This window comes from Bombus impatiens, unplaced genomic scaffold (genome assembly GCF_000188095.3).
Source record: "Bombus impatiens unplaced genomic scaffold, BIMP_2.2 scf_0102, whole genome shotgun sequence".
NCBI classification, from domain to species: Eukaryota; Metazoa; Arthropoda; class Insecta; order Hymenoptera; family Apidae; genus Bombus; species Bombus impatiens.
In genome coordinates this window covers 2,238,093-2,255,278 of record NT_176521.1, presented here as the reverse complement: position 1 = coordinate 2,255,278, position 17,186 = coordinate 2,238,093, and the positions used below count along the sequence as shown (strand labels likewise).

The 17,186-nt window shown below is 37.0% G+C and overlaps 2 protein-coding genes across 4 annotated transcripts in view; one reads left to right on the top strand and one right to left on the bottom strand.

Annotated features, from left to right (window-relative positions):
* The window catches only part of LOC100749628 (autophagy-related protein 16-1), a 608,083-nt gene that overhangs the window by 355,971 nt on the left and 234,926 nt on the right, over positions 1–17,186 (top strand). The window lies entirely within an intron of this gene.
* The window catches only part of LOC100749749, a 96,746-nt gene that overhangs the window by 76,553 nt on the left and 3,007 nt on the right, over positions 1–17,186 (bottom strand). The window contains exon 3 of the mRNA XM_024364657.2: positions 16,883–17,177. Coding sequence (XP_024220425.1) covers positions 16,883–17,177 — 295 coding nt within the window. The remainder of the gene's footprint in view (positions 1–16,882; positions 17,178–17,186) is intronic.

Below are 17,186 nucleotides of genomic sequence, written 5' to 3'. Positions count from 1 at the left end.
CACAAAACTACTCCCGATATTCATATTCTATCATACGTTTATTTCATCGTCAAAGTTTCACATAATAAAGCCCCGGAAATTTTGTTTTCTTCGCATGTTAAACGTCGATGACATCGAATCACCCGCACTCAACGTATTAATAAATATTAAAGAAGGGAGAAACAATATTCTGCAAAAAAGAATCAAAATTCATTCGTCAAGATTGTCGACACAAAGTTCGCGTGGCATGAAGGCGTCGTCCCCGGCGATCGTCGGAGGTGTCTCTTCCTGGCTCGGTTATCTCCGACTATTAGCGTTCGACTCTATGCAAATTCAGCAGCAAGCTGTAGCGGTGCTGTTCGAACGGACCCCATAAATTCCGGTGGACACGAATGATCTCAACCTTTCTCTCTCTCTATCTCTCTCTCTGTTTATGTTGTGGCATTCGTGGCTGGTCGTTTGACGACACCGTGAACATATACTACCGCGATGTAAGCGTACACGGAAGGTATTCGCTTACGTATGCCTTACTTACCTGGATATCCGCGGCCACAACCGCGAAACGATACACGCGTTTGCACGCACACGCGCGTGTCTAGAGGCGCGGGCACCCGTATTGCGACAACGAACGCTTTAACGCTTTGGTTCCGAGCGATCGAGCAGGCTACCTGCCACCTTTTTCCTACGTGTACCAAGTGTAGTCGACTGCCGGGGGTATTTAGTATTCGAAAGGCATCGGACCCACGGTACTTCCCACGGCTATTTCAAATCCACTGTGTACACTCTTTCGGTATTCAACGCTGACGCGATCACTCGACACGCAATGCTCCGCGTTCCTTGTCGTTGGACACACGAAAACAGACTCAGCCCGTATTAATCGCTAAGGTTTTTGAACTCGGTCTTGTGGACTCGATGCTAGTAAAACGATACCTTGACGTCGACAAGTGGAATGTTCAGAGGTTTAGCTTGTATGGGGGTAAAAGAATGGTGGTTTCACATGTTTGCCGAGGGATATTTGGGTTCGTAACGGAATGTAGCGTCGGAAAATATTTGAACTATATTTATGGGAAATTCTTGTAGATATATTATGTGCGTTATACGGAATCTTTTTAAATTTTAATGGTTATCGTGATGAGATACGATCGTTATGTTTGTATAATTTGAGATACATGCGAGAATGTATGTAGAAGTTATATATTATATGTGGACAATGAACAAATGCTATATAAAATCATTTATCATCATTAACTAATATAAAATATAATAAGAAAGGAAAATTTGATCAGCAGAGTTGTGAACGAATATACTTGTGGCCGAATCTTATCAATTATCTTAACCTCCAATTGTTGTTATCTTATTATAGTCAACTATATAGTTTGAACTAAGTTTAAGTCACATTATTTAGCTTTAAAATATTTTATTTTAACCTGTATTCTATATGTTATACGATAAGTATCATTGATAGTTCGTGCCACATAAAATGTGAAATACGAATTAAAACAAAGTACACTGCAAATTATATAACGTAACCTAAACTGTTCCGGTTCACCTGCGACACAACGATACCAATCTAGACTGAAGATTGGAGATGTTTGAATAATTACATTTACAGTTGAATCTCTAATAAACGGTTCAACTAATACCTCGCCTCTTACGATTTGAGTAACGGTAGCACGAAGGATTTATTATTCCTTAAGAGCCGGTATTTAAATACAGTACAGCATATGTGTATTACCGGAGCTCTTATATTACGTACTAATCTGTGGCATGTGATAATGGTGACACGTGATGAGCTACATAAGCCATAAGTTATAACTCCATACCAGTTACGCTATCACGGAAGAATCTTATATTCTATAGATATTTCTTCCACGTAGGATCCAAAAGGAAACTTTAGTAGAAATATATTTATGACGAACAAAGTTGATTAAACTAATCTCAATTTTAATTCCTGTTCATCCGTTAGTATACTGTACGTACTATAAATAGATACAGTGTAAGTACAATTTATCGTAAAGTTGATAAGCATTGATGTAAATATAATATTTATAAATATTCTCATGTTTAGATATGATTCAAGAAGCAATTATTATCTCTTCGCTTTATGCTAATGTCGACCTATCCCTTCATAGTAATTTCTTAAAATACGGTACAGTTAGATACTTCGTTAATTACTATTCATATTAAACACCTTTATTAAAGACCTGATATGTTTACTATATATATAAGGTGAAACACGTTGTTACAATCCAATGTCGAATTAATAACATAAATTTGCCATAAATGTGGACGATCTCGGGACGAGTAACGGATCTTCCTACACACATTTAACGGTAACTTGATATGTCGTATTTTTGCATAATTTATTAAATTGTACTAAATTTCCGATTTCAAGGAATGATGGAAGTTATAGTTGGAAAACATGGAATGATTTTGTCTTTCTAAAGATCTTTGATGGTTCAAATCACATTTGATATTTTATTCCTATTGTTTACATAAATACTAAAACGTTAAATATTTTCTCTCTTCGCCATTAATATATTTACTATAGCTGCTAGAAAGACCAACCAATTATAACGAACATCGTTTTAAAGGATATATGAGAAGATAATTAAATTTGTTAAATTACAATTGTTATATGAATTTCATATGTTTTCACCTTTTTTCATTTAGATGAACGTATTCAGGGAAATCAATACAATTGAATGAGCTACTCCAAACGTCAGAGATACATTTGATCTCTCTCTATGTTTGAGACATTATCACGTCCAGAGAATTTAACCAACTGTAACGAATCTCTTTAGACTATGTATGCAGTCAGTCGCAAAATATCTGCTTAAGTGTGTCATATCCGTTTGAAATATGTATAATTTTACTAATAAATTTTCCTCATTTTCCAGCTAAAAATTTATTATTTTCCAATTATTACATCATCACTGTATAGCAAAGTAACAAATATTTATCAAGAGTAGAGTTTGTTTTATTTATGGATTACATAAAAAAAATACCAATTTTGAATATCTACTTGAATATATCTACGATACAGGAATCCCATATATCATATATATTCATTGACTTTCATTTACTTCCACGTATTCAAATGCAACCAATAAAAATCAGCAAGAATTTCTTAGATAGCTCAATATCGCAGTTCATATTTCATGTTTCTTCCTTGAATACCACCTCTGGTATTACCGATATGAATTACCGATACAATTTGCCGAAGACACCTGTTTCTTAGAATTAGAATAAACCAAGCAATTTGCGTAGACCGACCGTTATCGCTCGGCAAAGCAACCAATCATTCGTTACGAAGATCTGCACGTATCATCGTTGCTGGCGTGTTTACTTCCGTTCACGTTTCAAGTCGTTCGTTCCTCGAATTAACCTGGCACGCTCGTATTCAACGGCGCTGTCTCTCCTGGCAGGACAACCGTGTGTGAAATTGACTCGTGAATTATGTGTAATTTGTCACAGTAGTCTGCTGGCGGCGCCGAGCCGCGACTTCGCGGTTATACCGATGGCTGCGCCCACCGTAAACGATCCTGCATGCATGTCGCATCGCGTGAAGCTCACCCTTCGACTACGGCATCCGTGTTGTGCAATTAACCTTAGGCGAAACGACAATTTCAAGAATGCGGCAACTGTTACAATGCGTGTCCGCAGATAATAAATATGGAAATTTGTGCAACTTGCTTTGATTCAACAACCAAATGTATCGTTAAAAAATTCAACCAAGAGTAGTCAACAAAATAGTAGAGATAAAATGTCAACGTATCATAAACTATTCACTTTATCAACTTTTAGTTCACATACCGTTGGCCAAAAGTTTGCAATTACTAGGTCTTCCACAGAATTCGAGGGATAAAAAAATGTATTTAGCTTGGGAATTTTTTTTGTGAAAAATCAATCAAAGTACTATTATCACCTTGCTATCAATAATTTTAATTGCGAATTGATACTTTAACTTTTATCAATTTTTCGTCATCGCTTTTCTCTATTCTTCGGTGGATGAAGTTAAACAATACGCCTCTTAGAAGCCACATATTGCATTATTCATAGCAATGGTATACTGTCTGTTATTTCAATTCAGCATATTTTTCACCACAATGAAAAGTAATATTATTATCCAATTCTAAATGAAATTTTCCTCGACGTACAAACAGTTATGAATTGACGAGATATATGTGTATATAATCATGACAAAAATCTCGTGTAACCGTTTGTTTTACTCGTTCAACGTCCGCCAGACGTCCAAGAGCGACCGAAAATTCATTAAGCTGAAGCTCACAGCCAAAAATGTACCAAGCCACTTGACTTTGACTCGGTTTCGCGCAAAATAATAACTCTGCTCTCGGTTACACGACGATATTTTATCGCATAAAAAGCAGTAATATTTTTACAACGCAATTGCGACAGTAATATTGTCCGTTTGAAACCCTACCCTGGGTACCCCTAGTTGACCAACGCAGCCATAGATGGAAATAGCTGAAAGCAATCTCTTTCCATTTTAAAATCGTTTTAGCTACGTCGTTGCAGACCCGTATAATGTTGATCGTCGTTACTTTCTAATGGGTCTCATCTATTCCAGAATGAGCCATCCTTATTAAAGGATGAAAAGGTAGCGCCCTTGCGACACGCATAAAAATGTTAATGTTAGCCAGCAAATGCTTTCGGTTGGCCTCGTGTGGTTTTTTCGTTTCGTCTGAAAATCGTTATTATGCATCGAGGCCCTAGCGTTATGCACGTGCGGCGTTATGGCGTTGCAACGCCGCCACAGACGTTGGAATGCGGCCAGGCCCCGTTATCCAAGGATGGTTCGATGGTGAATAACCCGACGTAACGTAGCGAGTGACAGTAAATAACCGGACAATCAGATCGTGAAATCATTTCCTTGATCTTTCGTTAACGCTTCTGTGATTCCTTCCGAGCTTTCGTTCTGTGTGGTTGCAGCTCTGGAATGCATTCTATCGGATAATATCCAATCCGTAGCAAGATGAAACAATTTGTTGTTTAATACGGATAACGCTCGTAACCGCAATTAGGGGATCCTTGAAACTTCTTTTTCGAACAGTTGAATGACACGAACGAATAATGCGACTAAAAGAAGTACTAACGTTATTATAGGGACATAAACGTTTTTAGCTAATAGGCCAGGTTTAAATAAACCGTAGTGACACCGATTTCACTTAATTAATTCTGACTGAGAAAGTTTAATTATATGTTTGAACATTCCTATGTCGCGTGCGTATCTCATATGAAATTGCAGGAATTGAAATAAAACGATGGTACGCAATATCATAGGAATTCGTTGGAATGCTACTGACTCATATTACTTTATCATCTCATGCTACAATTTCTCACAGTTTTTCATTTCTTCCATTTCCATCTCTCTTGATGTTCCTATATTTTTCTCCGGTTTCACCCGGTAGCGGGTACGAGATAGCGGCAGCCAGCTTTGGAATTCTATCGGATTCCGTAGCCGACCTTTGCCGGTGTTGTCAACCTCGTTTGTTGCAAGGCAAACTGACTTAAGCTTATAATCCTCTTTGATCAGCAGTTAGAATTTAACCGTGGCGCATACGTTTCGAAGCTGGTAATGCTAAAAGCTGAAACCAAGCCAAGTCGAATCATGGAATATTTTATGCATGTGGTATCCCGCCTGGAAATCGAGATCGTTGGTTTCAATTTTCCAAATAACGATCCTAAACTACACCGGCCAAGACTATCCCTCTGTGACTTGAGGCAGTTGCTGTGGAAATCGTAAAATTAATTTTACTCGTAGTAGAAGAGCAGTATATCGCGCGACTTGGTTTCAACCGGATAGTTTTATTTATTCAAAGTGTGGCAGCCTCGGAACGTTTGATAAACAATTTCCCACGGGCGTCGGTCCCTCCGCCCTTCTTTTTCAGTTTCCGGTTTCAGCTTCGCGGCTTCGCCCAGAGCGCACTATAACCTCTTTATATCCAAAGTATGCAACAACAAAGTTTAAATCTCTCGGACACCAGGAGCGCTAACTTGGTATCGGCCCAGTTAGTTGCACGACTTTCCATCAAAACGCGCGAGGAAAACTTTTTACTCGATGGGACCAGCCCCCACTTCGTCCGAGCTACTTATCCCACCTACATCGTTGGAAAAGTTTCGACGACGATATTGTCGCGATTTTCTTTATCATTCTCTCTCTCTCTTTCCTTTTCTCTACGAGCTTCCCTATACACGAAGTCTCTCTCGATTCGCGTTTAAATAAAGACACCGACCGATAAGAGTGAAAAATGACTCGCTGGCAAGCTCAAGAGCGTCGAGTGGATATACATACATACTATACATACGTATATCGACAAAGCAACTGTGTGTCTCGAAAGACTTGTACCGGAGCCTCCCCTTTGTCTCTTTTGTCGAGACTTGCACGCCCCAGTGAAGAGAATCAACCACAAAGAAAACGCTGGAATTCTGAATACTGATTGCGCTAGAACGCGCTGCTAAAGTGTAAGAAATCGGTCTGCAAACGTATCGATAATGTATGCCCAGCTATGTACATTTTTCTTTCGATAATGTTTCGGAATAACTGCAGTGCATCTGCACTTTATATGCTACTATGTGTGTGATATCTCTATGACATATTTGGAGATTATAATATCTTTACCTTACTTAATATCTTATACCTTAAGAAAGGCGAGAAAGTTGTAACAGATTCAACACCAAAGTGAGATTATAATTGGATACATTTTTCGAAACTATCTGGATATTCGGTTATTTTTAACAAGACATGTGTGTACTAATCAAGACAAGATGATATTACGACGATTAAACTTGTTTGTAAAAGTCAATGTAAAACTGGTAGCTGTAATTGTAAAATCTTGTGTTATTATTTTATTACTTGATGAAGTTCTTATCTATAATTTCTAAATTATAAGTTAGACGAAAAATACTTTTCTGAAGTGAATTATACCTGTTGGTTGGTTTATTAAACAGACGAGTGATAAAATCGTAATAGTTGACTATATTAAAATCACTTCAAGTACAAACACAGAGACGGTATATCGGTCGTAATCGTCGTATGCTCAATGGTACTGTTCAACTCTACGCTCGTTATTCGACTGTATGACTCGCTATAATGATTGTCAGTCTATTTATATCGACCGGTGTTGTTATAGAAAGTTCAAATGTAACTCCGGTTGACGATTACAAATAGCGGCGATAATGTTTTGTCCGGAGTTCGTTTACCTCTGAACCTAGCAAACCAAAACAATGTTGGCACTCCAAGGCACAACAATATGAGTCTCCTCCGACTCGAATCTACCGTTTACTCATATGCCGCTACATTTATATTGATAAAATATTTTCCACAAAATATATGGACGTGTATAGTAAATGATAATAATATTGTAGTGTCTCGTAGGTAATAAGTAATTTAAAGTCCTTAACAGCTTATTAAAAGGAAATAATAAAGGCTGACATTCCATTCACCGGATAGAATCTAGTCCCAATATCAATCATTTTAGTTTTTACAAAGCTTTCTTAATGCCTAGAAATTAGATACTCTAAGAGCCTGCAAAAACTACTCGAAGGAATTCGTAGTTAAAAACGAAGAGGTCAGAAAAGGGAAGATAGCTAAAGATTCTTTCTTCATTAAGACAATTTATATCATTATACATATTAGTCACTAAAATATTAATTTTATGACGTACACACACGCGCGCATACACACACAATATGCGATCTTCAAGTTTTTCTCAGATGTTAATACGAATTTTTTAAAGAACTCAATATATACATATCCTTGATTTTACATGCCGGATTAAATTATTTTATAGGGAAGCATAAAAACTACCAAAAAAGAAAGAGTCTCAATCTCACGTAGATCACGCGCAGTTTTCCTATATAATTCAGTTTTATATCCCTTAATAACTTAACTTCAAGCGAACGTATACTTTACTTTTAAATAGTTCATTTGCCACGATTCCAGCCAAAGGAAAAACTACGTTATTCGAATAAAATCTACCTCTAGGCACATCGTATCCAGAAGCTGAGAGATTAATTTCGCAAATAAATCCATCACGAATCCACTTTGAACTGCGCATAGCGAAATAAGAGTAACTGCAGGCGAAAAAAGGAAGGAGAGATCGTTTGACTGGCCTGGTCACGTGCTACTTGGAATACATTATCCGAAGACTAATTACCGAACAGTGCTCGATACTAGATACTCTATTCTGTAAATGGTTCTTCGATAGTGGCGAATAGAGAGACGGCTTATAGACGAATGAGGAGAAATGGGAAAGTAGACAGCAGTTAGGTTGCTGGTAAGACGATCCTATCATCGAGTAACGGGGTCCAGGTACAGAAATTTCGTGATCGTGACGCGGGCCGCTTGTGTCGTCATTGTCCCATCGTCGATCATGAACCACGGTTACACGGAGCCTGCGAACCTACCGCTGGTCCCGTTTGAACAGAAACAAATATTCAACGTGCAAAACCTCTCTGACGAAGAAGCTGGTTCCCCCGCTGGCGAAATGTTACGTGGAATTTCCAAGTGTACGATGGGGCCTTCGTCTCTTATCATCGTACATACATCTTACCTACTCGTTGTATCACGAGTATGAATAATGCTTGTAACTTTAGATCTAACGCTCTTTAAACGGAACAAGAATTATGCGAGGCCCTTTATTGAAGTACACTTCGTGCTTCCTTTACCTTACGTCTTATAATTCATTATATTTATCTTTGTTTCCTCATCATCTGCCTTATGCATTCTTGAATTTGGTTTGGAATTGTAGCTTCAATTGTAGAAAGTTTTTTGTGTCGTTTTTATGGTACATACTTTTCGTGCTTCCTTTCTCCTTTACGCTATAGTTCATTATATTTATCTTTGTTTCCTCATCGATGTTTCATGCGTTTCTGAACTTAGTTTGGAATCGTAGCGTTACGTAGGAAAGATTTTTTACTTCAAATCTTTGGAGAAATTTTTGTATTGACAAAGTGATAAATCTAGATTTTTTGAATATTAAGTTTTATTACTCCTAAAGATATTGACGATGATTTCTCACAGAATTTTTGAACAATGACAGAAGCAACGAGCGTAGAGACCAAAAAGCGTTAGAATCGTCCGATCGTAGCAGCAACACTGCTAAGAGACGACATTTTATTTGTGGATCATTGTTACAAGAAGCCACTGAATCAGGAAGTCATCAAGGCGTAACCATGTCAGTTGCATCCTCGAGGCGTCGAGACCACGCTGGCCGATTGGCCGATCTTAAACCGTTCGAATGCTTCTTCCTCTTGTTTTTTACTTTCCTTCTCCCGTTTCGTTGCTTTTTTCCTCGATCGCTTGAAAATACCGTGAAGGCAAGCACGCTTGACGCGACCGATTTTACGGTGCTCGCTCAAAGTGACGCAATTAGCCTGTAAATTCGTACGCGTTCGAGTTTCATCGACTGCCGAGATGCCATCGAATGAAAAGTAAAAGAATAAAATGGAAAGAAACAGGTAGAAATTAGAGAGAATGACAGACGAAGAGAAAAAGAGAGATGGGGACATAGGAAATAGGCGGAGAGAACAGATATGTTAAAAGGAGGAAAAATGTAGTTTGTAGACGTCAAACTGTCACAAGCAGTATATCTGCATGTCAACTGGAGAACTCGAGAAGTTTGAGGTAAATGATCGCCAATGAGCGAGGCACTTCGAATCTTTTGCATGTTTATTGCTCGTCTCCTATTTGACTTCGCTTCACCCGCCGTCCGTGTAATCTCACCCTACTAACCTTTTTGCTTGTAGTCATCATCATTAAGTGCGTGCCTCGAGATTTAATTTTTCTGATATCGTCCCGAGGCAAAAAACACGCGTAAGCCCGACGAAGATATTCCCTCCGTTTCATTTCGTTAATTACGAAACAACGATCGGTCAATTTCTGCCCTCGTTGCGCAAAGAACGTCGATAATTGATTCTGTGCTTACGAAATGGTCGTCCACCGAATCTACCCGCCCTCCCTCTCAAATTATCATTTATCGACGAAGATTCGTGATCGATTTATAATATGCGTAGTGTGCATTTACATTTCCTTTCGATTACGATCCAATTCTAATCTCAGAGAAATAATACTATACTAAAGAATTATAACTATCTCAGCTGATGAAAATAAGTAAACGTTTTAATGGGTGGAAAGTGTAATTCTAGTTAACACAACGTTCACTTCGAACAAGTGTAGAGAAGCGCTACTGTGTGGTAGTTGGAAAATTACCAAATAGTATAAATAACGAAAATTGGTAAGGAAGTTTCTACAATTTTATGAGATTAAAAATACAGAACACTTATAGAAATAGCCAAAAGAAGAATAAGCCGACTATAATAGTTCAGAGGCAAGCCAGTTTTTAGAATTTGAAGAGATCAGAAATTAACAATAACGTACTCTCGAATGGAATTCTCGAATCGGAATGGAGAAATATTCCTGAAGCGTGAACAAAGAATATCCCATTCCTTTCGGGGAGAGGGCAATGCTAATGGAAATAGATTGCCGTGAAATAGTATTTTTTTTTTTTCTTTTTTTAGTCGAACTCGCCCCAGTTCGCTAACGTTGTTTTCGGACCCCCGTGTGAAAACTGATTGCGAATGAATAAAACGAGCGGATCATTCGTTTGTTCAATCCACCGATCTATTTTCTCGATGTTTTCGCAAGCACGAGCCATGCGTTTATCACAACTCGTAGGAAATTTATGTATTTCAGTGGGAACGATCGCGCGAGAGGAGGCTTCTTGAATAATTCTCCTCCTTACGAAATACCGAATTCACGGCCGCGTTTCCAAGAGAATTCGCGCGACACGGAACGGCAGGAAATTGGTTTTCATTGTTGTAAAAGTGCTCCACTCTTTTCAGGCGATTGTTCAAATTCAATTGTATATTCGTAGATCGTATTGGGACCAATGGAAACTTCCTATATCCGGAGATATTATAAATTTCAAGATAAAAGAAAAAGAGGTGTAAGGCTTAGTTGTTAGTCATCAATTGTAAAGGTTATAAATGATGTAATAAATAGGAGCATTCCTTTTCTCTCAATGAATAGGTAATCATTATAGAAAATGCTAACAAATAGTCAAAGGAATTCTTCACGGAATAACGTCGTTTTTCTGTTGTTGTACCTAACTCATTTACTATTTAATTAATGCTTACAGGTCGGCCAACCACGGACGCATAGTTTATATTAATTATACCCCGGAAGATTCAATTAGTGCATTTCTCATTACACTTACTTATAGCAGTATCCATTATTCATGAGAAACCAGCGCGGTGAAGCTACCTGACAATGCATGTGATCGTTACAGGCTATTGTTGTAACAACTTTTTTTTCGTTCATGACAGTCGATGAAAATGCATCCAGCGCAACACTCGACTGGTAAGATTGCCTCGTTAATGAAAACCTCTTTCGCGGATCATTGTTAATGCTACCGGGAATTTTGCTTGTTACATCGAGCAATCGTTAACCCGTTAAGTGTTAAGCATCGTGTTCTTCGTCCTATCATTTATGAAATCCATGCTTTTTGATGTAAAGTGAAGTAACACTTAAAGTATGATCAGTATAGTGGATGAATTTTATGTAATCTGTTTTAACTCTTTCTTAAATAATGGGAGATCGTTTTAATAATTTCTCTCAAATTATTTTCTCGATATTATTATCGTATTATGTACATGATTTTATAAGATGGGGTAAGATTTCATATTTATTTTATAACCGTACTTAATCTATCTGTCTTGTTTTCGAAAATATGAGCGAATTATTATTATGTTACTGTAGTCCGACATTGAAAGAGAAATAAATACGTCTTGAAAGAATCGAAGAATGGAAAGAAGAAGAAAGAATCTGATATGAGTTAGGAATTACTCCTTTTTTCTTTTTTGTTGTTGATAATGCCCTCATAAAGTTAATTTTAGTTTACATTGCTTCTGAATAAATCCATGGCATAGAAAGTATTAAAATACTATAATTTCGAAATAGATATCGATTATTACATACATTGCTCATATATCACTGTTTATTGCTCCTTATTCAAATCATTAAATCATTAAAGAGAAAGCAGCATACGGTACTATGAAATGAATTATATGTACGGTATATAGGTATTTCGTTTTATGTTATTTCCATTTATTATATCTACGATATCAAGGCAAGTTCTAGCATTCTTCTCATGAAAATTGGATTATATGGAATTATTGAAATTATTAAATTATCGAATTATCGAAATATCATTACATTGAAATTTATTGGATTCAAAGTAATAGCCATATGTAATATACACAATGAATATATGAAAGTAGCTTAAAAGGTATGAAATGTAATTTATCATTTTCCTTTAAAGATACCTCAGAAATTTAATTTACAACACTAAGCGAAATCAGGGGAAAAGAATCAAAAATATATTCACGTCGAATCATAATTTAAACAACCTTATGTCTAAATAAAGGTAAGGGAAAGCGTATCAAATATTAAACAGTTCTATCTTGCGAAAGAGGAAATAAAACTTTATGCCTTGCTCCGTTTCTTTGCGTATACAGTGATAATGTTTTACTCTCACATAAGCAATATTTCCTCCTAAATTCCTCTGGTTATTTTATTTATATGTATTTCCATTTCCGTGTAAATATAATTTATGATTTCGAAAAATATTCCTATTTCTCTTATGCGTTTCATATAAAATTATTCTAACGTCCTACTTTGCATTATCATATCATACGTTGACTTCATACTTTTCATACTATTCACCGTATGAATATTAATGACATCTTAATCTCCGCCTTCGAGCTAGGTAATATACACGTAATTTTCTAAACTCAATTGAGAAATGTTACACGTAATACACACATCTTCGCACCAGTAGTTAGGATGAACGTCGAAATGAATGGATTATAATATTGAATGCTCAATGTATGATTTATTTGATGTCGCTCACTTGGTCATTCTGGTTGATGTGATTTACGGCTTCCTAGATTTTTACAATTAAAGTACTGCAAAAAACATTCCTATCAATTGCCTTGAAATTGAGGTTGTAATAAAAAATGACAAAAAAGAATGAAGAGTTTAGGAATCCAGAGAAAGCTGATCTATATACAAGTATACATACTTGTATATACAAGTATACAAGTATACATACAAGTGTTTCCATAATTTTGGAAGCTAAAATTTATTATTTGCTATCTTTTATTATTATTTATTTTAATTATACCTTGAAAAACACGACTTTAATTTAAGTGTTTAAATATTCTTTACAAAGCCTCACGTTTTAACATTTTACTTTGTAAGTAGATGCATCTTTGATTACATTAACGACAACCGCCGCGACTTTTAAGCAAATTGTATTTTTAATAGATGTTACCAACCAACGGGGATCAAACTTTCCACTATAACTTTTAGCGAGAGTTAATCTGCCCTTCGGTTTAATCAAATTCAAGAAGTTTTAAAGTTTGATCCGTATTTACATCGGTTGCCTGGCAAATTTGCTTCAATTCTAGTCTCCTCGATGACGATATAATCTAATACTTGGTCGCGCGAAGCAACGAATTTCAGCTGTTGAGCACTCGATTTTTTTCCCTTTTGTCGAGATATTTTAGAGCGTTTCAGCTTCAGTTCCATCCGTTCGAGAGCAGTCGTGAAAATAATATTCTCTCCGCTCTTTTTTTTCCACATCGACTTTCTCTCTCTCTCTCTCTCTCTCTCTCTCTCTCTCTTTCTCTCTCTGATGTTTTCTTTTGCTTTTTGAAACTGTGCACAACGCGCAATCGACGCGCGAATTGACGGCGTAGCGCAGAAATTCGCGCTGCCGGTTTTTTTCACGCGAAAAACTCGTTCAAACGGGACGAAAAAGAGCAGAGAGCGAGAGAGAAGGAGAGGGAGGGAGAGAGAGAGAGAGAGAGAAAGAGGAAGAGAGGCAGTAAAAATGAGCGACTACACACAGTGAAACTTTAACACGTAATCCGAGCGACGCTCTTCCGTGGAATGGCTTAAAACTGTCTTCGGTTCGACGCCTCGCGACGAAGGAGTAGGTCGAGGAGTGCTTGACAAATCTCCTTCGCCTGGCTCTCGATTTTTCGCTCGAACGTTTTGTAGAAAAATCAACTGTGCCGCGGAGTGCGAACGTTGCTTCGTACTTTACAAGAATTTAAATAAGATCGAGGGGAATCGAAGACAGATAGCACGTAAGGTGATTTTCAATCGACGTGGCTCAATCAAATTCTTTAACCTGGGGGATTCTACAGAGACGAAGTGTCTTCCCGGCTATATATATTCCAGGCAATACCATTCCGCGGTTGTCAAGTGTTCAAACGTACAAATATCACCGAGAGCACACGGAATTTAACACATTTTGTCACCTGCGAAATTTTGTTCCGATATTTCCCCTGGCGGAACTTTTTGTATTTCGATTTAAAATTATAATTTTGGGGAAACTGGTGTAACTGAGAAAGTATTCCATACTCTGGTAAATTTTGCAAAATGGAATTATAATTTAACTTTTATTTAATTTCACATTGATTCAATATTTTGGTATATTTACATTTAACAATAATTGCATTTTCATTATTTTAATTGTCAATTCACTTGGGTTATTTATAATGTTAGTTCATAAATTTTATAATCAAAAATGATTTGTCTACAGCCATTGAAGATAGATCTTATTTTTCATGCTTCGAAAGGAAAGTGATAGTTTTTAAAAATAATTAAGAAGTCAAAGCACGTGCCACCTTAAAGTGTTGACTAAGAAGATAGCCGTCTCAGGTAACGTCTATCGTTTTAGCTAGAGCACACACATAGAAGATTGTATAATATAATATTATAAACTGAAACTACAATTTCCTATTCAGAAAAATAGTCAAGTAACATTTTTTTATAGTGTCAAGTTAATTAAAGCAAATTAATTAAAAAGAAAGAAAAAAAAATAGATAATTTACACGAAGTAAAATACAAAAAAAAAAGGATGGAAAAGGGAAAGTGAATTTTTTTTAAATATACTACAATTTGCGTATAATTCTTTTCTTTACTATTTTTAAGCAATTTGTTGAAAATATTTTGTAATCTAAATCCGTAAAAATAAGAAAAATTTTCCCGCAGGAGAAAATGTGCTTAATGTTCACCGAGTCAACAATATTTTGGAAAATGGGAATGCTTTCCGATGTTAGCCAGGGGCTCAAAAGCTTGTGGATTTTTCAGCGCGTACAAAATCGATACGTGGGATATTGCGATTCTATCGACAAACATGGATTACGCGATACCTGGATGTATAATCCGCGAAATGGACGATTAATAACGATCGAATATATATGTACGTTTGAAAAATGAAATACGAATCAGAAAATTCTATCAAACGAATAACATGATTAAATTGCAGATTTGCTAAGCATTTAGGCATAAATTCTTCCGATTTGCAATCCTACCATTTTTTAATCCTACCACTACACGAAAATTTGTTAATTCCTTCAATATTTCATGAATTCATACGATTTATACATTCAAAATACTCATTCCTAATATTCATACAATTATATGCATATTTAGTAATTATATAACTGGTAAGATAATTTAGAACCATTAGTCTTAATAAATATCATTTCAGTTACGTTTTATACAATGCCATTTCTCTAATGAATTTAATAAACCAAATTTTTATACATTTTATACGTTATAAGTTAAACACGAATTCTTTCAACTTGTTTCCGGTAGAAGCTAAAAAATTCCATCCAGTAACTACTAATTAGAGGGTTCTCAATTTCAGAATTGAGAAAAAATATTCCATCGTAACGATCCATTATTTCTAATTGGTCTCTACATTTAAAACTTCAATATTAAAATTCATAATACGATATTACAGCAACAGTACAACTACGCAACTTCTTACTTGAACCATCGCTCTTGCGACGTTTTCCGATAAGCCAATTATAAATAAACGTTTCTCTTTCTTCTTGTCCCATTTCCCCAAGTTGTATTACATACAACTTTTCCACGATTATATAAAACAATACAGATGAAACAAAGCTGACCTTCACAAATTAAAGACTAACGGAATTTCGATAATACGAAACATGGTAGACACATTCCTTGCTTCTTTACAATTAACTAAAAATGTTCTACAGAAACGAAGTAAAGTCGACGTTTATAAAAATTAAAGATAAATCGAATTTTGATGTAACGAAATTTTACATTTAAAATGGATTCTTAATCTCTTTACGATCAACTGAAAAGCTGCAATACAAACGAAACAAAGATAATCTTCGGAAAGATTAAACACAAACGAGATTTCAATAACATATAATTTTACATCTGACGCGTTGCTAAGTTCTACACAATTAACTAAAAAAGTTAGCTAAAAAGCCCTGAATAAATAGGAAAGAAACGAGGGTACCGTTCACGAAAATTGAAGGTAAATGGAGGTTCGATGATATAAGAGCAATTGTACGAGCGTATTCATAGGCTGACCTCAATCTTGGTCCGACCTACCTCAGCGCATACTTTCTTCACAATCGAACAAGCAAATAGCCGTCAACCGTCCGAATATCGTCTGGAAACCCGTTACGTCCTCAGAGAGGCGGCTCACGTGCCGCATAAAAGCGGCGATGGCTGGCTCGTACGAAACGACACACGTCTATTTTATCCATCGTCTCTAGGCATTTAATCATTCTGCGGTACGCTTCCACGCTTCGTGGAATTCCCTTATTCGTCCAGGAACATACATATATGTAGGATCAGCGGATGCGTGGCACCGTTCAACGTCGACGAATCGGGAGAAAGACTGATCGTTCTGGCTCTACGCTATACGCTTTAGTCTTTTGACCCATGGTACGTTTGCAGTCTTATAGGATATCGCGCGTTGATCGAGTTTCACGACACGGAACATCCACGCGCAGCGATACGATAACGATTCAATCTTACCTGGATTGCTGTCGGCGTTCGAGCTGAACAGAACGCACAGGCCCGTCTCGTAGTTGACCGCCTGGCAGGAATCGTTCGCTTGACAGGTCTCCAAGCAATCGGTGAGCATCAGAGTTCCCGGTATGGACTCGAGCATGTTCGTGGGTGCGGTGAACACGTACCCAGTCACCAGCTCGAAGCCCACCATTTCTGGGTCACACTCGTCGGAACCGGCAGATGGACCGGTGTAATCTGGCCCAGAAAGTCCCGATGGGACCGCAGAAGGAACTGGCTGCTGGTCAGCCGCGTGCGTCGACTCCGCGGC